Raw genomic sequence first — 21,778 nt, forward strand, 5'->3', positions numbered from 1 at the left:
CACACCCTTAACTCCTGTAGTTAGGGCAGGTGCCAAGCTCCTCCGTGCAAGACGGACTGCTCCGTGAAGTGAGCCTGGCAGCTGACATATGAGTCTGAAAATGGTTGCTGTCTGCGGTGTGCTGGCAGCCTCGACACCTGGCTGCTAAGGTCGTAATAATGAGGGGTGACTAATTTTGAACTGGTTACTATTGTTAAAATGGCTGCTGGGATTGATAAAGATCTGAACGGAGAAAGACTTAAAGTGCAGCTTCACCCAAAATTCAAAAAGAAATATTTTTTCTTGTGTACATGTAGCAGTGCAGAATCGTTCAGATAGTTTTGTTTTACTCACCATGATTTTGAGACATAACTCTATATGTCCTTATGTCTATATGTCTCAATTTTAAGTCGCAACTACTTTTCCATTAGGAAGTCATTTTTAGTTCGCTCTGTGGCTTATCTAGAGCAGAGGTTCCTGAACTTTTGAGACTATGTAACACGATGTACGCTACCGTACCAAAATTTCCACTGCAGATACCAACAATTATTTTCATAAAATAAATTCAAGGATTTAACAATGCAGCATCAGAAAGACTAAATAACAACAACAATAACAGTAGGCTTCCGTTTTAAACTCAAAGAATACATTTATTAATTAGAAAATGCACAATATTCACTCAAATCAATCAGCAGCGGGAGGCATGTAGGAACACCTGTTTTTTTGGGATCTTGTAACCATGTCAATATGCCATTATGTCCACTTGTTAAAATCAATGACGAACAGCTAACATTAGTATTAAGCTAAGATTAGCATTATGCTGTGTTTTACATTGCCCCACGTGGCTAAGCAAGTAGAAGAAAGAGAACAAAAAACACCACTGAAATGATCCTGCTAAACGTTGACTACGTAGCCGAAATCACCACCAGTGTGTCACAGAACTCCATTGTTGTCCTAAAATTATTAGAATTGGTGACGTGTTGCTTTATTATGAACAATGGCACTGTACTTTCCTTTACAACTATCCCAAGCACTCTTATGTTGCTATATAATCACCAGTGCACCAAATGTGTATTAATCCGCAGCTGAATGTAGTTCCTAACAAACAGACTATTTACTCCTGTTTGAGGGATATCTGGTTTAAAAAAAAAAAAAAAAAAAAAAAAGAAAGGTCTGCTGCCCAGCTGTTTTAGGAAGAATATTTGGAGTTTGAAACAGACTTGGGGCTGTGTTAGATAAGTAAGCACACTCAGGAAGTACTAACACACAAACTAATACATTCTTGCTTTTGATCTTTCAGTAGAATTTGTTGGCAAAAAGAATTACAAACAGCAGGCGAAGGCTTTAAATGCTAATTTCATAAACCAGAAAAAGGAATAACTCAAAACCTTTCCACTTATCTATAAGTCAATGTATAGATGTGATGTAGGCTATTGTTGTTTCATCTAAAAGGTTAATTATGGAAATAAAGCATGCTGGTTGAGTTTGTTTTCACAGTTATTGTGATGAAATACAAGTGAATTGAGTTATATTGTCAGTTTGTACATGCTGCCAAGCCTAGGCCCGTTGATGGAGAGTCCCACGAGGGCCTTGTCACTCCAGCCAGCGTTGCCGCTTTAACTTATCCGTACAAACCTTTTCCTTTCTGTCAGTCAACCACAAATCCAAACAACAGTCTCTTTCTGCTCCCCTTATCACACCGACTGACAGGGTCACCGGGTTAGTACCACACTGGGCATGCTCAGTCATTCACATATTGATATTGATTTTTTTTTCTTTCTTATTTGGACAGTTTGTATGTGGGCAGAGAATGAAACGGGGGGTCAAGATGGAGAGCAATAGATAGAGTTCTGCCTGGTGATACAGGATGGAGCCTTCCCTCAGTCTCTATTCTCTGCTGCAGGCTGGAGTGTAGGAGCCCCACATCCCACCGTCCCTTTCTGGCTGCCATTCAGCCCCATCGATCTGACTCAGGGCCCAGCCACCCCAAGGGAGACTGGGGCTCTGAGACACACTGCCTCTTTTGTGGAGGGGATCCACCAGTTCAGACTGACAGCCGACAGCGCTGATAAAAATACATCCCCCGCCTTCCTGTATTGTCCACAGCAGACATGGTGTTCAAGATGTGTAACCTTTAGAAAGCTGGCCAGGCTCTAACCGTCATGCTGTCGACCATAATCACTGGAAACTGGAATATTGCCCAAAGCGTCACACCCTCTGGCATTCTCTCATCTCTGCAGACTATCTCACTGTATTATTTCCCACTGTGATAGTGAAGCCTCGTCACTTTCCTGGGCCCTAATAATTTAGAAATGTCACTTGACTCCAGTAAGTCTCTTAGGCCTATTACAGTAATATTTCCCTTGTGTGTCCACATTCTCCCTTTTGTACACGCCTTTAAATCACTGCCTCTAAATTATGAGATATGTTTTGAAAGTTCTTTAACTTAGGTGCGAAATTGCTCATAGCATGTTCACAATGTTTCACCCTGCCTGACCCGTGGTGCTCCTGTCACTTTCCCCTCTCTCTCCAGGGAGGAGAAGGAGCGTTGGATCCGAGCCAAGTACGAGCAGAAGCTGTTCCTGGTGGGGCTGCCCCAGTCCGACGTGCCTCTGGGGCAGCAGCTTCTACGGGCGGTGGTGGAAGATGACCTGAGGTTGGTGGTGCTGCTGCTGGCCCACGGCACCAAGGAAGAGGTTAATGAGACCTACGGGGATGGAGACGGACGCACTGCTCTGCACCTCTCGTGTGCCATGGCCAATGTGGTCATCACGCAGCTGCTCATCTGGGTGAGTGGGAATGGTCAGAGTTGGATGAAAATTTTTTTTTTAGGTTATTTCGTGTTTGGACAAGCGGGTGGACCAGTTGACCTCTTTCAACCTTGCCAGATGTTGCTGCAAACAGAAACTGATGTCACGCACCAAAGAGTCACAAGAAATTAAAGTTTTATGTAGAAGTAGCAATTCTTTTGACGAAATTAATTTGTTGAGCAACAGTTGCCTTTAGTTGTAACTCAACTAAATAAATTTGACTTAAAATATCTGTCTAAGTCTACATCTTTGCTACAATTAGGATCAAAATTTGTATTAGTATTGGATCACAGTTTGTTCGAAGAAACACCCCAGGACACTTCCTATAAAGTAAAACTAAAAATGTAAGTTAATGCTGAATATAGATTCCTAGAGGTTGTTAAAACGTCACAAATTTCATGAAAAAACACATTTATACATATATATATATATATATATATATATATATATATATATATGCTACGGCCTTCAAACATGTCTTACAGCAGAACAATTTAACTGAATATAAGCAGAAAACAGGTACTGCAAAGTCAGGGAAGTCTTAGCATCAGGAAATACATGTATGAACATTATATATAAACTTTACAAAATGGAAAAAAAAATTCTACTAATGAAAATTTCGGGGGGAAATTTGATTTCAAGTTTAAAGGAAAATGTGTGAGGCCAAACATTTTACAATTTTACTATTCTTACTCAAGAAAGAAGAACAACTTGATATAAACTGATGTCCACAGTCACCTAAAACTTATCTTGTCTGCTGATTGTCTGCCATTTACAGAAAACGAAGGACAAAAATAGGGAGAAAATACAAATGAGCTGCTGATTAGGCATCAGTATTCCTCTTAAGTAAAAAAAGAAGAAGAAAAAAAAGAATTACAATCAGAAATATGTATTCCTGATATTTTTTTTAACATATTTTTACAAACTTTTGATTCCATTTAAATACTACTAATAATGAGCATTTTATTTGATTTACCTTTTATCTCTGGCATTTTTTCCCACAGTACGGCGTGGATGTGAAAAGTCGAGACGCTCGCGGCCAGACGCCGCTGTCCTACGCCCGACGAGCTGGAAGCCAGGAGTGCGCCGACATACTGCTTCAACACGGCTGCCCCAACGACACCAGCAGCCTGACCTCCGTGCCCACGCCCAACATGAGCCGCCGCAACCCCAACATCAACAACAACAACGCCCAGTGTGAGCTCAACCGCAGTATCAGCATCATGTAGGAGCCGTGAAAGCAGCCACAGACAAACACAACAGAACCTGCGAAGCCGCCCGCGTCTCTTCCCAGTACTTCCTCCTTTGTTTCACACTGTGTAACCCAGAATCAGTACCAATGGAGAGATATCAGGAGTGATGGACTTACTGTTGATATTCCACTGTGCTGACAGAAGTGAGTGTTTTGGGATTCGGACATTGTACATTGTTTATTTCATATTATGATTTTTTTTTTATTCATTTTTGTTTGTTAAATTTATTCAATCTTGGTCTGAAACGATCATGATCAGCTTTAAGGTTTTTTTTTGTTTTTGTTTTTTTTTAAGCGTCAACCAAACAAATGACTTACTTTGGCATTCTTACCTTCCCTACGAAAGGCATTTCCTTAATGCTTGAACATTTTCCTTTTCATGTCTTCCTCTTCTGTGATGTGAACTGATTGCATAATGAGTGTGAGTGAAAAACTTTCTTCAAATTTCCAAGCCTGAGCATCATAACATTAAAGTGTAAAGAATAGTTTTACAAGTGACAAAACACTAATGTGGGAAAGAAACTTTAATCTCATGATATCAATGAGTGGCTGTTACAGCTTTCGTAATGATGTATGTCTTCAACACAGCCTTCAAACTCTTGACATACTATTCGTATACAAAGGCAAAGCAATTATACTTAAAGAATTCAAATGATTTAGATACTTCATTCACAGTGAAATAGATTCGGATCATCATAAAGGAGTTGATTGCTGAATTCCTATTGGGTTGCAGTGAGTCATTCCCTTCGCCATCCTTATCACGATCCTCAAGTAAAAGTGTTCATGACTATAAAGGAATTAAGGGGCATAATGTTTTAAGACCACTGAACCACATGTCTTTGTAAGTGTGCATCTTCAACCGGGTTTCATTCAAACTCAAAGGTTTGAATGAAACAGTGAAATTATCCCAGTAAGAGGTCTTTGTTGGAGTAATTTTCCAATCGACTAGATTGTGTTAATAATTGTTTGACACATATTTCAAACCACAAGCATACTGGGATATCCATTCTCCTCCTGCAGCCAAAGGCTGTTAAATCGGTACTCTAATGAGCATTTCCTCTATTGTTGCTGTGAAATACATATATGGCACTGTGTGTGCGTGCGCGCATCTGTACGTTAACTGTACGACACGTCTGTGCTTACGTCTTCGCCGTGTGCAGCAGAGAGCGACTGGGCATTTCTGTTGGTGAGCGTTGAGAAAGGACGCTGGAGAGAAGACAAACACCTTCCGGGAAAATTTGAGAACATGACTGTGTTTTAATGTACAGATCTCTGTAAAAAGTAGTTCTTGTTCCTTCGCCTTATTCCTTATAAGAACTTACTCAGACGTTTAGAGTCGATAATGATAAAAAACAAACAAACAAAAAAAAAAAAAAACCTTCCTCTTCCTTCTGTGCGCTCCCCCATCTTGAGAACCTGTCAGCCTAAAAGCAGGGACGTAACAAAATGCATTCATGTGACTGAAGTGAGACATTTAGAGATTAAAAATGAGCAAAGAGGCCCATAGAGGGAAGTATGACTAGTTTGCATTAATACAGATGTACAGTGTTCCTCAGACATGATAAGCCAATTCATTTAGAGTAAGTAGAACTTGGATAAGAAGTGACTTCAGGTGGAGTTGGCACAAAATATTTTCCCTTTTTTTTTTTCAACTGCCATTTGTGAGGTTTTAAAATGTCTTGATTTTATGGGTTTACAAAGGCAGAATGTATGTTTACAGAGCAAGTTTTGAACTTGGTACCTTATCTACATGATTTTTGTGTTTTACAGTATTCCTGTTTTCAGAGTGCACTGAAAACAATATATGTGGTCAAAAGAGGATAATCGTAAATCCAGGCAATAGCCATATTGCAAAGAAATATACATTTAGGTAAATTCGCTTATTTGCTTTCGTGCCAAAATTGAAATGAGAGGATCAAGACCGAGTGGCACCGATCTTCTCCTTTAACTCGCAACAAGATGAATAAGCAGATTTCCCAAAATGTCGCATGAATTCTTTCCAGATGTTGGAAAAACAGCCACAAATTCAGATGGATTGCTTTGAATTTACTCGTACTGTACTACGATACTGGCCTTATTTCTGATCATTACTTGACCAATTTATTTGAGTGAGTACATTTCAGTGTTCAAAGGGATTACTGAGAGGACTTAAACGTGTACAGTGATTACCTAAACCCTTATTTACATACTGTAGATGATGAGAAAAAAAACACCAAAAAAAACATTAGAAGCCTGCCTGTTTTTTCCCCTAAACATAACATGAAGTGTACATATTAGCTTAATGCTTTTATCTCAAGACAAGCTCCTCAGAGAGAAACAAATTGAACTGGTTTTAGGTCCTCTTGACCAACAAACCATATTTTGATATGTTGTTTTCGTTTCTCCTTAGGCATATTTTTAAGGTACTTCCGTTTGGTCTCGACATTAACTGGCCATCTTTGGTACTTGTGTATAATGATGTACATTTGACATATTTATAATGCAGTATGTAAATATCTTTTTTTTTTGTTTTTTTGTTTTTGTTCATTTTCCTATTGTAATTTCTTTACGTTCAGAACGTGAAACAAAGCAGAAGCTAAAGAGTAACTCGTTGTATGCTTGGATGCTTGGCTGACTGTTGACATAATAATAAACACTCAAATAAAAACGATGTAGCCTTCCCTGGATTGAGGGAAATCGACACATTTGTCATGTGTATGTGGTGTTCATTCATCCTCCCATCACGCTGCCGTTGCTCACGGACCCTGACCTGCTGATGCTTCAACAGACAAGGTGAGTCTCTCTTTCAAATTAAAAGTCTCACCACCACGTCAAAACGTACTGCCATTTCATCTTCTCCTCTTTCGCATGTTCCATCATCAAACTTTGCCTCCGAGACGACTCGAGCACTCACGACTCCGCCTGTCCTGAGGTAAGTAAAGCAGCCTCTTCACTTCCTGCTTGTGGGACCCCCAACAGTTGCTGAAAGAGGATTAAGATAAAGAGTTGGGCTTAGTGTCAGGCAGCACAACACCGTGGGGAAAACTAAAAGATCTCAGTGTTCGGAGGAGTCAAGCCCGCACTAATCCACTTCTTATTTCCTGCTAATCTTGTCTCAGCATATCTTCATCCCCTTCCTCTCTCTGTTGGCCTGCATTGTTTGTGTTTTATCACCTGGTTTCTCTTTAGTATTTCCTCTTCCTCCCTCAGCACTGGCCTGACATGGAGCCACAGTGCACCAGGTCACGCTTAAAAGCTCTGAAAACTAATTTCCTCAATCGGCTTCCTTACTGGTTGTAACGGAGTAGCAGTTTTTGTTATTTTCACAATAGAGATTTCAGTATTTTTTTCTGTGCTCTCCCTAGTTGTCTAATGTTGGCGGGGTTCATTAAGAATAAGTTGGTGTTTCATGTTCCTTGACCAATAGGATTTACCACCATTTGAATCAGAATGTGATGGAAATTGTTTGGTTGCTGTCAATCAAATCTGATCAATCTCACATTGATTTGAAGTCGTATTTGACACATTTAACTCCAATATTTCCCCTCTTTTTTGCTCTGTTTTTGGTCTCCACCAACTCATTTTGGACCATCTGGCTTTTTTTGCTGTGAAATGCTCGATTATGGGTACTAGCTTGTTGCAATCCGAGTCTGATATTTGGTGCCTGATAGACATTGTCCAATGACCTTTTGAAGAGTTTCCTTTTCTGTTAGAAAACCTCTGATTCGAGGACTAAAAATAAACTCGAATGTGCAGATAATTGGCTGTGGGTTTGTCACTATGGTTAACATAAAATATCAGTTAGAGAAGATTTCCCATTTGAAATCGGAGTCTTAAGGGTTTTTAAATGTCAAAACTTCAAGGCCCTGCTCACACTAACCTCAGCTGGCACTTGCTTTTTCTACACCTCCTGAAAAATATTGCCAACAAAAAAAAGAAAAGAATCTGCCCTGTAATTTATTACCATGCCTCACGTCTTGGCAGACCCCGGCCACTTGTGTTTGTTGTGGTGCGACTAGAGCGCTCGCTTGCACTGCTGTGTGTTTTGATATTTCATCAGGGCCTGCTAAACAGTGAGGAGGGCTCTCTGCCGCCCACCTCTTCTCAGACAAATTGCCTCCAAGATTGCAGAGGTGGGTCTGCGGCTGATGGATGGGTACACAAAGACCTGATGAGACCATATTTGCAAACATTAAATCCATATTTCCATAACATGTGGAAGCTGCTTGGCCACCAGCCACTTTAACAGCCTATTTAGCAAGCAGTCAGTAATGTGCCCAGTCCTGACATAAATGTTGCATTATGGTGGCGTCAGAGAGGGGTTTATCTACATGTCTGTTGGTGCCTGTCTGGATTTGGATATGTTACTGTTGCTCACTGTTTTTCCCTCCTCTCTTCACCCGTTTAACCTCTTTAACCAGTAATTATATCCACCCTGCTTCCTCAATCCGGCCATCTCTCCTCCTCTCCAGAATCCCCACAGACTTAGAACAGCCATTCATCAATTTCAGCTCCATCATGTCTGACCAGTACATCCATGTTGCACCCTGACCTTTCTGACTCCCCCAAACTCATGCCTTTAAACTCATTTCCATATCCTCTCACTAATCTGCAGATTTCCGTCCATCTCTTCCTCTCTTTCTTGCTCCTTTTGCCAACCTGGCTGTTTCATACCGACCACGCTATCTTCCTCTTCACCCTCCTCTCGCTCCTTTGTCTTATATAAACGCTCTGTTCCCATCACTCTCTCCCATTCTCCCTTCTTTCCTCTCTCTTTCTCTCCCCTTCCCCGTTGGCTTTTGCCTGCATTTCGCTGTTAATTTGCCTGAGAATGCATTAGCTGTAATGAAGGCTGAGGGCCGAGGGAATCCTCCAGGGTTCCATTAATCATCCCCCCTCAGACAGGCAACCTTGATTACAAGTGGCAAGAAATTCATTAGAGCCGGGCCTCTGACAACTCTTATCTCCGCCACTAGATCTGACTCATTAGGCAGCCAAATTAAAGCTATGATGGCCCTGATGAAACTCATCGCTTGTTTATCTTGTGCGATTTGATGCATCTGCCCATACATCACTGTAGCCACGACCGTCCGGACCCTCCCAAGAAGTCAGGCCTCCAGTCGGCGCCGAGCAGCCTGCACACTCACAAAACCAGCCAGTAATGAGCTCCATGGCTTTCCTCTCTCGCTCACTCTCCAGGTGGGAATGAGGAAATGGTTACGTGTCTTTGCTGGAAAGAACTTCTGATATTTCAATTTGGGATTCAAGTGGCAGAATGGCAATATATAGGTAGTGTCTTGAGACTGAAGTGTTCACTAAATAAGTAGCTTTAATGAAAGAGAGATTATTAAAACTCAAAAAGGATTAAATTAATTGTTGACTACACAGATCCCGACGAAAAAAATTCACCTTTTTGGGTTAATAATTTCTCTAGTAAAACTAGTTTTTTTTTTTTTTTTGGTCCTATTAGCAGAGAAATCTACTTTATAATAAACTTAATCCCACTCACATGATCTTGATAATAACAACCAACATGAAGTTGAGCCGTGTCATGGCTCCTCATCATCACCTCCAACATGCAGCTCATGGGGACTGAAATAGCTGTTGCACTCTGGCACAACGTCGTGGAATTGACCGTCTATATTAGTCAGCTCTTGGACCATAATAAAACTTCCACTGCTCCGTCACACGATCATCACTCCTTGAATCCCCATCCAAGTGTCACAGTCTTGATGTATGAGGTGGACGGTGAAATAAACTTTACTACTCATGGGTGCCCAGGTCATGAAGTGTCTTGTTTACGCTCTGAGGTCAAACTGAGATAATAATATATTTAAGGGTGTGCTTCCATAGGTGCTTGAGCGACATTAGGTGTGAGATACTCATTAGTTTCCTGCTGTATTCAATAATTATTTTATGACACTGTCACCCAATTCCATCATATATTGGCGAAATACTCATCCAAGACAGAGCTGGTTAATTTAATAAAATATTCATAAAACTTAAAAAAAAATTCTGCCCCATCATCATACTTCAACAGATGCTGCTGCAAAAGGTTAAACATGGCCAGAGGACTCAGTCTTCTTTGGAAACGTGGGAGACCTTATTCAGTCTGAGGTAAAGTGAAAATATTCCAACATGAGACTTTTCTGGAAACAGTTCAGAGAAACTGTGTCAACCCAGAACCAGCCATATGAAAGTTTCCTTAAAAACATCAGACCCTTTTTTTTTTTGCCTTCCTGTAATCAGATAGCTGTGTGGCCAGACATTATTCTAGTTACAGATTATTTTAATATCGCTGTTATTTGATCTAACCGAGCAAGCATGTGGTATTTATTTGCTCATATGTCTTTTGGTGTCAATACAATCTACATGGCTATCGGAAACCATATCATTTTTTGCTGCATGTTTTTGTATGTAATTGTAGGATTTCTAAAATTATTCTATCTGTGATGCCTCCTCAATCATAATTTTTTATAAATGGAATTCAATAAATATTTTCCCAATCGTGTGTTTAAACCTCACCTTGTTTTAATATTTTAAAAATTTCCTGCAGGTGTCAATATTTCTGATTAAATGTCAAATAAAAATCTCTAGTTGTAAAAAAAAATATATATATATATATATTTTTTTCTATTGGATCTATTGTGACATATGTCAGAAAAAATTAAATGTGTCTTCATAGCAGGTTTTAAAGTAACATTTAAGCCTCTAAATGCGTCCTAGTAAATGAGTCCTTGTTCAAATTCAAACATTTTGTAGACCTACTTTGTGTTGATTTGGTAAAATATATTTTGTTACCATTAGATTAGAAAGAGCTGCAGTAGGTTTGAGTCGGTGGAGTGACTAATGGAGAAGTTCATTACAGTGTTGAATGTGCTCAGCCTAACGAGGATCCATCAGTCCACTTGAGACAACATGGCCTCCTAAAGAGAAATCAATCACTCCTGCTATTAAAAAAAAAAGAAGAAAAAAGACTAATTTAGCGTCCATGTCCTGGTGTCGTTTACAAAAAATTATTTGTAACTTCCGTAGATTAAATCTGACCTTAGTAAAAAAAAAAAAAAAAAAAAAAATACTACGACATAAAACATTTAGACATTCGTAAACGTTTCACTCCTCACGCTGAAGCTCTTTAAATTTTAAAATACATTTACAAAATCCTCGTTTTACGTGAAGCCCTTTATAAATCGAGACAATTATCCCGAAATATTGTCTCAATAAGATAATGTCTTGAGGATTTTAGAAAAACATCAAAGCCGCCTGACTGCATTTATTCTCGTTTAAAAAATTAAACAGTGAAGGCCACATTTTTCATTTTAAGAGGATCAAATACTTTCTCGGCATTTTTTGCAGCCATACGCACGTTGTGCATCTACTCTTCAAGTAATAAAGATTCAACCTCGATTCCAACTTTCGTATAAAGCGATTTATTAGGTCAATATACTTTACACTTGTCCCTTGTTTGGTCGTTATTTCCTCATCTTTTTTTGTTTGTTTGTTCCACAAATAGCTCTCAAAGGTGGTTCCTGTTGCCAAACAAAACGTCTTAAGTTACATGCAGATGTGGTCAACAAATTGTACGAAACACAAAACAAAAATCCAGAGTAGCTTCACCAAATGAGAACATGCACATAACCAACAGAACGTTTTGGCCCTACATATAAATACTTAAAAAAATATTTACAGTCGCATCTCATAGTGCCCATTTGTACCAATTTTTTTTAACCCATTTATATTTACATATTCACAGAACAATAAATAAAAATGACAGCATATTGCCAAATAATTGATCTGTCTGTGAGCAAGTCCTCCTCTGCTCAGTCTCACCTCTCAGACAAAATAATTGAATCCTCCTTTTTGTGCTTCATGCGTTCAACAAATCAGTGGAACATAGAGTCAATGTTAAGTGTTTTTAGTAGTAGTATTTTTAGATTTTCTTCCGAGTTCACGGCCTGGTCCCCTGCTCTATTTGTTGATGCTGACTCCTCACAGCAAACCTGTTGACGTGCACTGGGATGGGGACCACGATTTTGGGATTTCTCACCGGCTCTCCTGACCGGTTGTTGACGTTGCCGGCTTTGATCCGTTTCCACTTGGCCCTGCGGTTCTGAAACCAAATCTTCACCTGCACCTCGCTTAGTTTAAGTGCATGTGCAATCTGGGAGCGTTCAGTCAGAGAAAGGTATTTTTTACAGTGAAACTCCTTTTCAAGTTCGAGCAGCTGCTCGCTGGTAAAAGCAGTTCGTCTCCTCCGGCTCTTCCCTGCTGAGCTGCCGGTCGGTAGCGCCTCCTGCGAGCCGGTTTTTAGTTTGTTCTTCTGGGACAGCGGGCCACAGTTGTTCCCGTCCGAGAAACTTTCGTTCTCGCTGTCTACGGAGCTGTCCTCTCGGTCGCTGCACACGTTGTCTGCTGATTTTAGGTCCAGCTTCTCGTCGTCTGAACTGTACAGTTTAGTCTCACCTAAAATGTGAAGGAGAAAAAAAAAAAAGAACCTTCACATTGAGTCACTTAATAGTTGAGGAGCCTGCAAGTCAAACGCCTCCATTACGCAATGCTTCACAGGGTTCGACATCAATGAGTACGTTTTATAGGAGGCTGGTAGATATTTCAGCAAAAACAAAATTCACATTACCTTTAAGTGGCAACATTAACTGAACTTATATTGTGCCATTGCAGCTGCCTGTGAGTGTAGGCACTGTTCTCTACGTTTTTACTGCACCGGAGTACTTTTCTTGGCAACTTTAAAAATATGTAACTTCACGCACAATTCTACTTAGGTTAAAATGTCATTAAGTATGGTCTCCAGTTCTTGTTGTTATGTTATGAAAACCAGTTCATAAATCATTTCAATTCTGGCCTATTTAAAATAGCAAAAGTATCTGAAACAACATAAGTCTCCTAAAGCTTTTACCTTAATCAAGCTGCCTCCACAATATTAAGACTGTTTCATCATGAATTGGTCTGTCAACCTGAGCTAAGATACAGTAGATTCACTATTCCTGCTTATTCGACACAGACCACAGACTTTTACCTTGGGCCAACAAGCTCTGCTTTAACGTATTTTACGCACATTGGTCCCTTTTACGCGACAGCCTTGAGGTTTAAATATGATGAAAGACAGTTAATTATGAAACAGGTCGAGCTTACCTGATATTGTTTGAAAAGTTTCCGAGAAGTTCAGCAGCTCCGAGCCCTTGTCCCGGCTGTGCACCTCATCAGAGTGCGGACTTTCCTGTCTTCTCGCTCCTGGGTCAGCGGCGCTCAAACGGGGACCGGGCAGCTCTTGTGGTGGGTAGAAACTGTCTGGGGGATCCGAGAAACTTGGCATCGTCGTGGTGAGCGCGACCATGGATGGCACCCCCTGTCCCAAACTGGCACAGAACGTGTTGGTGAGCCGTCCCGCAAAAGAAGCCAGCGGCGCGAGTGGAGGTAAACCAGACGATAAAGGCGAGTGGGATAAAGCTTGTGGGATAACCAAAGGTCTGTACGGCATGAACATAGGATAGCCCGTGTAGAGCAGGTGTCCCGGTCTGGGCTGAGGGGTCCCTATCAGGGAGTCGATTGAAAACGCCGTCCCTTGACCGCCCGGTCTCTGCATTTTGCAGGCAAACACTTTTATCTGGCGAAAACTTGAACGCAGACGTCCTCTCCTCGGCGACGCACAAAACTTTCAGTTTAAAGACAGAGTGAATTGAAAGTAGATCCTCTGCCGTGTTGTCATCCCTGGGAGTGCACTGCTTCTCCGGATCTCTGCACTCTATAAGCGTCAGTCAGTCGGGCGCTTTGTTGTGTGCCCCGGCGCTACCTTTTCCCTCTTATTTGTCACACACTGAGACATAAACACACGCTCTCTATCTATCTACCTCTCCCTTCTCTGCAACTCCTCCCTCCGCCCCTTTGCGATGCACCGTGTGTGTGCGCGCAGAAAGAGAGGGCGAGAGCGCATTGGTTATCATCTGCAATACAAGAGGAATGAAAAGGGGGTGTTTCCCTGGGGGCTCATCCATCTTCCTCAAATTACGCTTCATTTCCTTATTCAGCCTCTGACTTTTTGGCCGTCTTGAGAGGCGGTAGTTTCCCAGTGGAGACCAAATAGACGAGTCGCACCCCCAGCCCTCCTCCCCTTTTGCCAGGTTCACCATTGACTGCAAAACGGTATGAGAGACTGTTCCAGCCCTTCCCCTTCTATAATCGTTGACCACACCAACCCAATCAGCTATTATTAATTTTGATTGATGATAAGTAATTACTCTGGATTCAAGGGACAGGGTAAAACAACGGTGGCTTTTGTGGAAATATTGGGGGCCGATGGGCATCAGAGTCAGGAGGGAGGAGAGGCAGATGTTTCTCCGCTCGCTGTCCCATTCTCCGCGGCTAAAAACAATGCGGTGGGCTTCAGAAAAAGAAGTGCTTCAACAATTGTTCCCTGGAGAGAGATACTCAGTGCGAAATTAGATTCAGATAAAAGGCGTTTATGCGAGGTCAACTGCGGTGTGGACAGGGACTCACAGTGGCCAAAGTCAAATCTGAGAGGATTTCCACTTTGTTTGAACTCGAGGAAATTTATTTAAACTGTTTTGAACGGTCTTACTGACCATCTGTCAATTGAATTTTTTTTTAAATTTTTTTTTTTTTTTAAATATAAATTAAATATTGTACACGTTTTGTTTTGCGCTTTTGGAATCGTATTTTGTCCCTCATAAAAGATGCATGTGGAAGATACAAACCCACATTTCTCTTTTCTTTAAGCACTCGTTTAATCGCATATCATCTCACCTTTTAAATGGCAATGGGAACTGATGATGATTAGCCCTATTGAGTCCTGGGTGCCCGGGCTCTCAAACTGGTCGTCTGATTGCATGAGGACATAAACATATCACCACCGACTCTGATTAGCAGTGGAGGGCCAGGCCAGGCTAATTCTTATAATTGCAAGTGACTTCAGCAGCACCTCTCTTTGATCTATTGAAACCAGTCGCCGAGCTTTTCTTTTGGAGTTACTCTGCTCCTCTTTGTACTTTTTATTAACGAATTTTTAGTCCATTTTCCCCCCATTTTTTTAAGGACCAAATCAGTGTGTATTAAAGAAAGGTTCATAATCTCAGTCTCTTTATCTGACTAAAGTTTTACAATGGTCTAATAAAAATGTCTACTTCTTTGTCAGTGCAGTTGTTTTCTAGTTAAATTGTCAAAATCAGCGTGAAGGTCATCTCCATTTCTACAAGTCAAATAACTTTTGTTTACGTTGTGACTGATGCCAGAGGTCAAACTGTTTGGAGTTGTTTGTGTTTAGTTCTCTGAGAGATTATGAACTTCATAAATCAAATGACCGTCGAAATGATTACCATTTCATAATAAAAGCACAAATTACAATATTTCCAACCGTTATTCAACACGAATCTTTAATTTGGTTGAAGTTCAAAACTTTGAACGTCTACGCTCTTAAACGTAATGGCTGATTTGATCATTTAAAAAAAGAAATAAAAGACGCTATTTTTAAATATATTTTTAGAAAGATTAATTTTCTTTTATTTACCCAAAAAACGTAGTGACGAAAAAAACAACCAGTAACCGCAAAGCAAAAACTGAGAAAAGAAAGAGAGTATGTGCCAAAAATAGAAGAACAATGACCAGATTTCATGGCCATGGTGGAATATAAAAATAATTTAAAAAAAAACGTGATTTTATGATATTGATGTAAATCGTCTAATTGTAATCATCTCGGGGGAAACAACTATATATGTAAATATTTCCTCAATGTGCAACACATAATTATACTTTGCGCATTAACATCAAACTGTGACCATTATTTGTATAACATTACAGAGGCCTCTTTAACACCAAGAGCAAAAGTTTAAAAAAAAATTGATCAATATATAAATAAAAATATAAAACACACAATTATAGGCTACCTTCTATATACTTTATTGACTCTAGTCTATAGCTCCCTCTTGTGGTGCAAAATCAAAACCGGTTAGTATGCTGAAAACACATTGATCTAGAATAAAAACAGCTGTTCTTTCTCCTGAAAAGTTTATGTGTGGCAGAAAATTTATTATTATTGATAACTTATTATCATTGGTACTTAGCATTACTAAGTATTATTATATTGTGCACTACCACTCCTTCAGATTTAGCAGCACTCTCACCTCAATCAGGACTTACAGACACTAAGACTGCTCACAGTGCATTCAGTGGATGTAACCTCTGAACTCCAGGAGGAGGTAGTTCTTAATGAAGGTGGGCAGATCAAGTTTTGGAACCACCTTGTGTACCCGGCCCTCCAGGAAGCTCCTGAGTGTGGAACGCACCAAGTGCTGCAGGGAACGAGGGGTCAGTGCCAAGGAGAAGATCGACTCGTAGAACCCTTTGTGCTCCTGGTCGGATAAAAAAATATTAAAAAAATAAAAACATAAGTTCACTTTAAAGTTCCACAATCATCTTATATTTTAAAATGCGTTTACTTTCAGCTATGTCCTTGACATTAGCTCTTTATCGATATCAAATATCATTAAATTACTGTTTATATCCTTTCCCGCAACCTAATTTAATTTGCACTGGTTTTACTTGAGAAAAACATGATATTTGGGAGGCATGAAAATACCATTGAGATATTTAAGAAAAGGAAAATATTTGTAAAATGTTAAAAACACCCACGCTGGTTAAACTTTGTTAATCAATCAATAATTCCAAGAGCTTACCTGAAACACCTCTGCAGACACGGACTCAACCCAGGTGTCCGTGACTTTGAGTTGACTGTAGGTGTTCAGGAGAACCTCGATGGTGGGTGGAGATACAGAGCAGTGCTTCAAAACCTAAAAGACACTTCACAGCTCAGATTAAAGCGACAGGATTCATACAATCATCATTTAAGTTCATGAGCAAGCTTGTGACTCCACAGATCAGGAGAAATAAAGTAATTAAACACTTGTGAAATGAACAGATTGGTCTTCTCTCCAGGGGTTTAACTGGAAATTATGCAATTAGTGCTAATTAATCTCCTATTAACACTTGCCTAATTAGGAAGCAGGCATTTTGTCTAGTGCACGTGGGTTCACTGATAGTTGTAGTCTGTTCCCCGCAGAGAGTGCAACACTTCATGTTGTGTCATGAAATGGTAATGATTTGAATGTGAAGTTGTGAAGTCTGGAATATTCCAGAGAACAGTGTTTCGAGAGTCGTAGTGAGGGTGTTACATGTGCAGGACTTGCTAATTATGCAAAATGAGCCACCTCGATGAATAATTGGTTCATGCTGTAAATACAACATATTACTGCAAACCAATCTGGACCACATTAGTCCATATTAAATGCTTGTGCATACAGTTTATTCTGCTTCCGTATACTGTTTGGTTTCCTACCACGGGCAGAGCGCCGGGCCACACCCGGATAGAGCCGTGGTTTAGCAGAGCGCGGACAATCCTCTCAGGATGATGGGAAACCTTGTAGCACACCACCTTCAGGATGTTGTGCAGGGGGGCTTCGCCACCGTAGTCCATCTTGTTGACGCAGGCACCTTTAGCCAGCAGCAGATCCACTATGTCTGGATTTACGTTCTTACAGGACAGATGCAGTGGTGTGCGTCTGTCCTGGTCCATAGTGTGCACGACAGCTCCGGCCTCCAGCAGCATCTGGCACACCTTGAAGTACCGCTCAAGGTCCTGCACCTCCTGGGGTTGTGAACAAGCAGCGTTCAGGGGTGTGAGACCCTCGTCGTTCTGTCTGTCCACAGCAGCTCCGTAGCGCAGGTAGAGCTCGACGTGGTCCGGGAGGCCGTTCTTAGCTGCTACATGTAAGGGAGTGTCAACTTCATCCAGACTGCAACCGTTGATCGCAGCACCATACTGAATGAGATACTTGGCACATCTGCAGACAGAATTACAGAATACAGCATTGATTTGTGGTCCCAAACTTTTTTTTTTTTTTTTTTATCCCCAACAGCCCTGTTTCATGAGCTGAACTCAAGCATTCTTAGAGCAATACTAAATATTATAACTAGCTATCCATTCCATCCAATTTTCTCACCTAGACTATGTAACTCTTGAAGGAATAAAAATGGCTTCTTACTAAAGTTAAACTCATTAGCAATAAAATGCCGTAATTTTCGCAAGTATTCCAAGGTTTGTCGCTCGATCAACATCGGCACCTGTGTTCCCCACGTTTTTGTGAGCAGTTGTGCCTGAGCACGTGAGCATTTGCAAATTCACCATAGACCATCATAGTTGAGCAGAGGGTGCACGTCAAATTTTGTTTACATTTTTTGAGGAACAGAAAGAAGTCACAAGGAGGCAAATCCGGCGAGTAGGGTGAGTGTGTTGTGTGAGTGTTATTGCTGACAAGAAACTTGAGCATTGCTATGTTGGAGAAGTCAAGTGCCATCGCTCCACAGCGTAGCTGAATGTTTCGCCTCGGATGACTCAGATTGTCAGAGTTGAACTCGGTGTTGGCAGTCTGGTCGTGGGAGATGAATTTCCAGTGCACAATCTGACAAATGTCAAAGAAAACCAACTTGGTTGTGCTCCTGACCTGATGTGCCTTCTTCGATCTTGGACAGTGATGTTCTGCCCCTCTTGAAACACGAATGCCACTTGAAAGGACTTCCCCGGCTCATTGCTTCATTGCTTCATTGCTGTAGGCTTCCCAAAGCATTTCAAGGGTCTCTGTTGCTGAATTGTTTGAGACAAAATTTGATGTGCTCTCTCTGCTCAAGTGCATGTTTAAATTGCAAATGCACACATACCACCGGTCACAAAAAGGCATGCAACACAGGTGTTGATGTAGATCAAGCAACCTAACTTGGAATACTTACTCATGAATGTTATTGCCTTCCCCCTGCGCTGTGTAAGTCACGGTTCTTTATGTTCTCGTTTTACCCTACTTTACTCACTCAAGAGATTCGGGACTCGTACAAAAATGCAAAGGCATGAGGCCATCCTCTGAGACGGCGTTCGCGTTGGCGCCGTGGATCAGCAGCAGTTTGGTACACTCTGCCTGGCAGTTGTCACAGGACTCGTGCAGGGCGGTGGAGCCACCAGGTGCCAGGTCCACATTGGCCCCACGTTGCAGCAGGAGCTTTAGGCAGTCTGCGAAACCTCGACCGGCTGTGATGTGAAGTGGTGTTGTCAGCTCCTGTTCGTAAGTCAGTGACCACAGTCCTGCCAGAAGGGAGGGAAATGGAGTCAACTTTTAAGTTCAATCCCTAGGACACAAGTTAATAAGCAGACATGCCAGAAATAACTGATGCATGAGTTGTATTTTTAGTTAATTACAACATTTAGCGAAGCGCCATAACATGTGTTTGCAATGACAAACCCCCAGCAGAATGACAGCAAATCCCCCCCCAAAAAAGAAAGACTGAACTTTAAAATCAAAGAGCTGGAGAACCTACTCAGGCCTTTGTAGTTAAATCTGAAGTTCTTCCACTCCTCTATGTTGCTGGTGTCATAAATGGCATCAACGAGGTATTCGTATTCTTCCTCGTCCACGATACTGATAATAGTCAGCTCATCGCCCACAAGCAAAGAGTTCCAGAACTGCAGGACACAACCCGTGGCCTTGGCTGTGGCGATCACGTCCTCGCGGTAGTTCTTTTTTTTGTGCCACTTCACTTTAGGCGCATAAGCCATATTGTAGCTAACTAGTTTTTTTTTTATTTTTTTTTTAAAATGTTTTAGTTGTGTGGTTTCGCTCGAAGGAACACTAATGTAGGTTGTTTGTGCAGATACGTCTATTTCAGGGATGTGTTATGTGATATGTTGGTTGACCCGTTGAAACTTGCCAGAGCAGTGCCATTGGGGCCAATGACTGAGCATTAACAAGTCACCTGCCTATTTTTTCCAACTAATCAACTGAGGTCAATGGTTAATGCACTTTTGCATTCAAAGAAATAACAAGCAAGACGTTCTTTTAACAAATATGTTTCAGTTGCAGCCACAATTGCAAAGGCCTATTTGATGTTGGATATTCATCCAGAAGTTTAACTTTTAGTCCTCAACATTAATTTCTAGTGACTCAACAAGCAGGTGAAAACTAGAGCCAATATATTCATCTTTCACCAGCAGCTTTTGTAGTCTTTAATGGCAGGGCTACAGTTGCTGTTGCAGAGTAAACAGATGACTCCCAGGCCTGACGATGTGGTGCACATATGATGGTTTCTATAAATATTGCCTCGTGCGGCTTCTATAAATATGACATTACTATGTCTTTAAATATTGCCTCAGGGTGACATGCAACAGATACATATTGGTCATAGTTGCATCCTTATATTTATTTTAAAGCAACAAAGCAACTCATCTCCAGTGAATACAGTCAAGCTAGCTATGTTGTGCAGAATCATGTGAATTCTTAAACATATGGACAGATGTTGTCGCTTACCTTCCCCTTCATTGACCCAGCGCATGTCCCCTCCCTGTGGTTCAATGATGAGGTTTGCTGTGGATCCTCTGGGGAAAAGGTGCTGCATAGCCTCCAGGTCTCCTATATATAAGGCGTTCTGGATGACCACATCTTGGCAGACCACTGGTGGCAGGGCGATGCTGGACCTCAGTGGTGCTCTGTCCAAAGCCGTCCTCTTCAGTACATAGCTACAGAGGTGACGGGAGGCAATCTCCTTCTTGTACTTGTCCCTCTCCAGCATGTCCTTGTCATGTTCAAGAGAACGCAAGGCCATGGGTGTGAAGACAAAGCTACCTCGCGACATGCTGGCTTGCCCCTGAAGAAGAACAGTGGTTGTGTGAAATGCGGATGATTAAGTGACGTCTAAAAAGGCCCGTCTCCCTGTTTCTGTTGTTGTTTCACTCTCTCTGGCTTGTGTCCACTTTGTGCCTGCCGGCTGCTTGCAGGCTTGGTTCACAGAGTTGTTTTGATATTTGGCGTGAGACCCTCCCTGCAGTGTGACAAGTAATGCTATTTTTATGTCTCGCATGCAGCCACTCAGGCCTCCCCTGTTTGCCTCCAGGAAGGTTAGAGCCATGAAGCCTCTATCAGGCTGCAAGTATCAAATGAGTTGGATAAACTCCTGCACAGTGCATGCAGTTTTTGGAGTGACAGAACCATGTTTTCTAAATTATACAGTATCGTATCAGACAAAAAAAAGAGGAAAATAGTATGGCAGGTTTGCTTTCTTGAAAATATAGATACAACATTTACATAACTTAAAGTTAAGATAATAAAAATAATGCTTTTTCTGTGCATCTCTAAATGTGCTGAGAATGGATTTATAAACCTTTACCATCTCAGCGTAGCTTTCACTGTTGACCTCAAAAAATAAATTCAAAAAATTCATAGCCGACTTAAACATCTGGGTATCTTTAAAGGTCAAATTTAGTCTTGAGTTTGCCTAAGATAGAGCAAATAAGAATGCCCTGTTTGTAAGCTCCCGTGAGTAGCTCGCAAAATGTATTTTTCTGCTCAGTATTTTTTTTCATCCTGAGAGCTTTAATGGATTTTATGTATCCACACGGCTCCCTGCATTAGAACATTAGGCTGAATGACTGGCAACCGCTGTGTCACTGTGCCCCACGTGTAGTGTTCTGATGGCAGAGGGACGGTGCATAATTAAGCCTCTTAAGCCTACTCGCTAGGCATCTGACAAACATCTCTTTTGACTGATGAACGACCATTTTCCATCAGTAGAAATTCCACCCAGTAGCAAAACAGATATTTCAGCGTTCTGCAGGCACCAAGGATGGGTTTTCATGGCAGGTAACGACGCCACAGAAATTACCTTTGAGTTTTTATAAGGCTAATTAACTTGC

At 41.1% G+C, this 21,778-nt stretch overlaps 3 protein-coding genes across 5 annotated transcripts in view; 1 reads left to right on the plus strand and 2 right to left on the minus strand.

Moving 5' to 3' along the window:
- agap3 (ArfGAP with GTPase domain, ankyrin repeat and PH domain 3) overlaps positions 1-6,721 on the plus strand; it is a 112,418-nt gene extending 105,697 nt beyond the window's left edge. For both annotated transcript variants that reach the window (XM_069157544.1, XM_069157543.1), the window contains exons 17-18: positions 2,513-2,768; positions 3,794-6,721. In XM_069157544.1, coding sequence (XP_069013645.1) covers positions 2,513-2,768; positions 3,794-4,018 — 481 coding nt within the window. In that variant the 3' untranslated portion in view covers positions 4,019-6,721. The remainder of the gene's footprint in view (positions 1-2,512; positions 2,769-3,793) is intronic.
- A 4,719-nt stretch (positions 6,722-11,440) lies between these two features.
- gbx1 (gastrulation brain homeobox 1) lies at positions 11,441-14,634 on the minus strand. The gene is made up of 2 exons (XM_069157547.1): positions 13,171-14,634; positions 11,441-12,483 (listed from the first exon to the last, which is right to left on the minus strand). Exons 1-2 carry the CDS (start codon positions 13,619-13,621, stop codon positions 11,969-11,971), a joined length of 966 nt encoding a protein of 321 aa, XP_069013648.1. The 5' UTR covers positions 13,622-14,634; the 3' UTR covers positions 11,441-11,968.
- A 764-nt stretch (positions 14,635-15,398) lies between these two features.
- Positions 15,399-20,868, minus strand: asb10 (ankyrin repeat and SOCS box containing 10). 2 transcript variants are annotated; one of them, XM_069157545.1, is made up of 5 exons: positions 20,397-20,868; positions 18,910-19,177; positions 17,384-17,888; positions 16,725-16,838; positions 15,399-16,400 (listed from the first exon to the last, which is right to left on the minus strand). In XM_069157545.1, the coding sequence occupies exons 1-5, from the start codon at positions 20,719-20,721 to the stop codon at positions 16,215-16,217; spliced, it is 1,398 nt and encodes a 465-aa protein (XP_069013646.1). In that variant the 5' UTR covers positions 20,722-20,868; the 3' UTR covers positions 15,399-16,214. The 2 variants fall into 2 exon arrangements, with proteins under 2 accessions (XP_069013646.1, XP_069013647.1); XM_069157546.1 differs by lacking the exon at positions 20,397-20,868 and adding an exon at positions 19,411-19,757.
- Between the last annotated feature and the right edge of the window lie 910 nt (positions 20,869-21,778).

Source organism: Embiotoca jacksoni, unplaced genomic scaffold (genome assembly GCF_022577435.1).
Source record: "Embiotoca jacksoni isolate LCO1_2020_lvr unplaced genomic scaffold, fEmbJac1.0.p SCAF_22, whole genome shotgun sequence".
Lineage (NCBI taxonomy): Eukaryota > Metazoa > Chordata > Actinopteri > Embiotocidae > Embiotoca > Embiotoca jacksoni.

Coding starts and splice junctions, on each gene's coding strand:
- gbx1 (XM_069157547.1), bottom strand. CDS start 13,621: ATGCAGAGACCGGGCGGTCAAGGGACGGCGTTTTCAATCGACTCCCTG. Junction 12,484..13,170: donor AACTTTTCAAACAATATCAG/GTAAGCTCGACC, acceptor TTCACATTTTAG/GTGAGACTAAACTGTACAGT.
- asb10 (XM_069157545.1), bottom strand. CDS start 20,721: ATGTCGCGAGGTAGCTTTGTCTTCACACCCATGGCCTTGCGTTCTCTT. Junction 19,178..20,396: donor CTGGGTCAATGAAGGGGAAG/GTAAGCGACAAC, acceptor CCCTTCTGGCAG/GACTGTGGTCACTGACTTAC. Junction 16,839..17,383: donor GGCCCGGCGCTCTGCCCGTG/GTAGGAAACCAA, acceptor AGTGTCTTTTAG/GTTTTGAAGCACTGCTCTGT.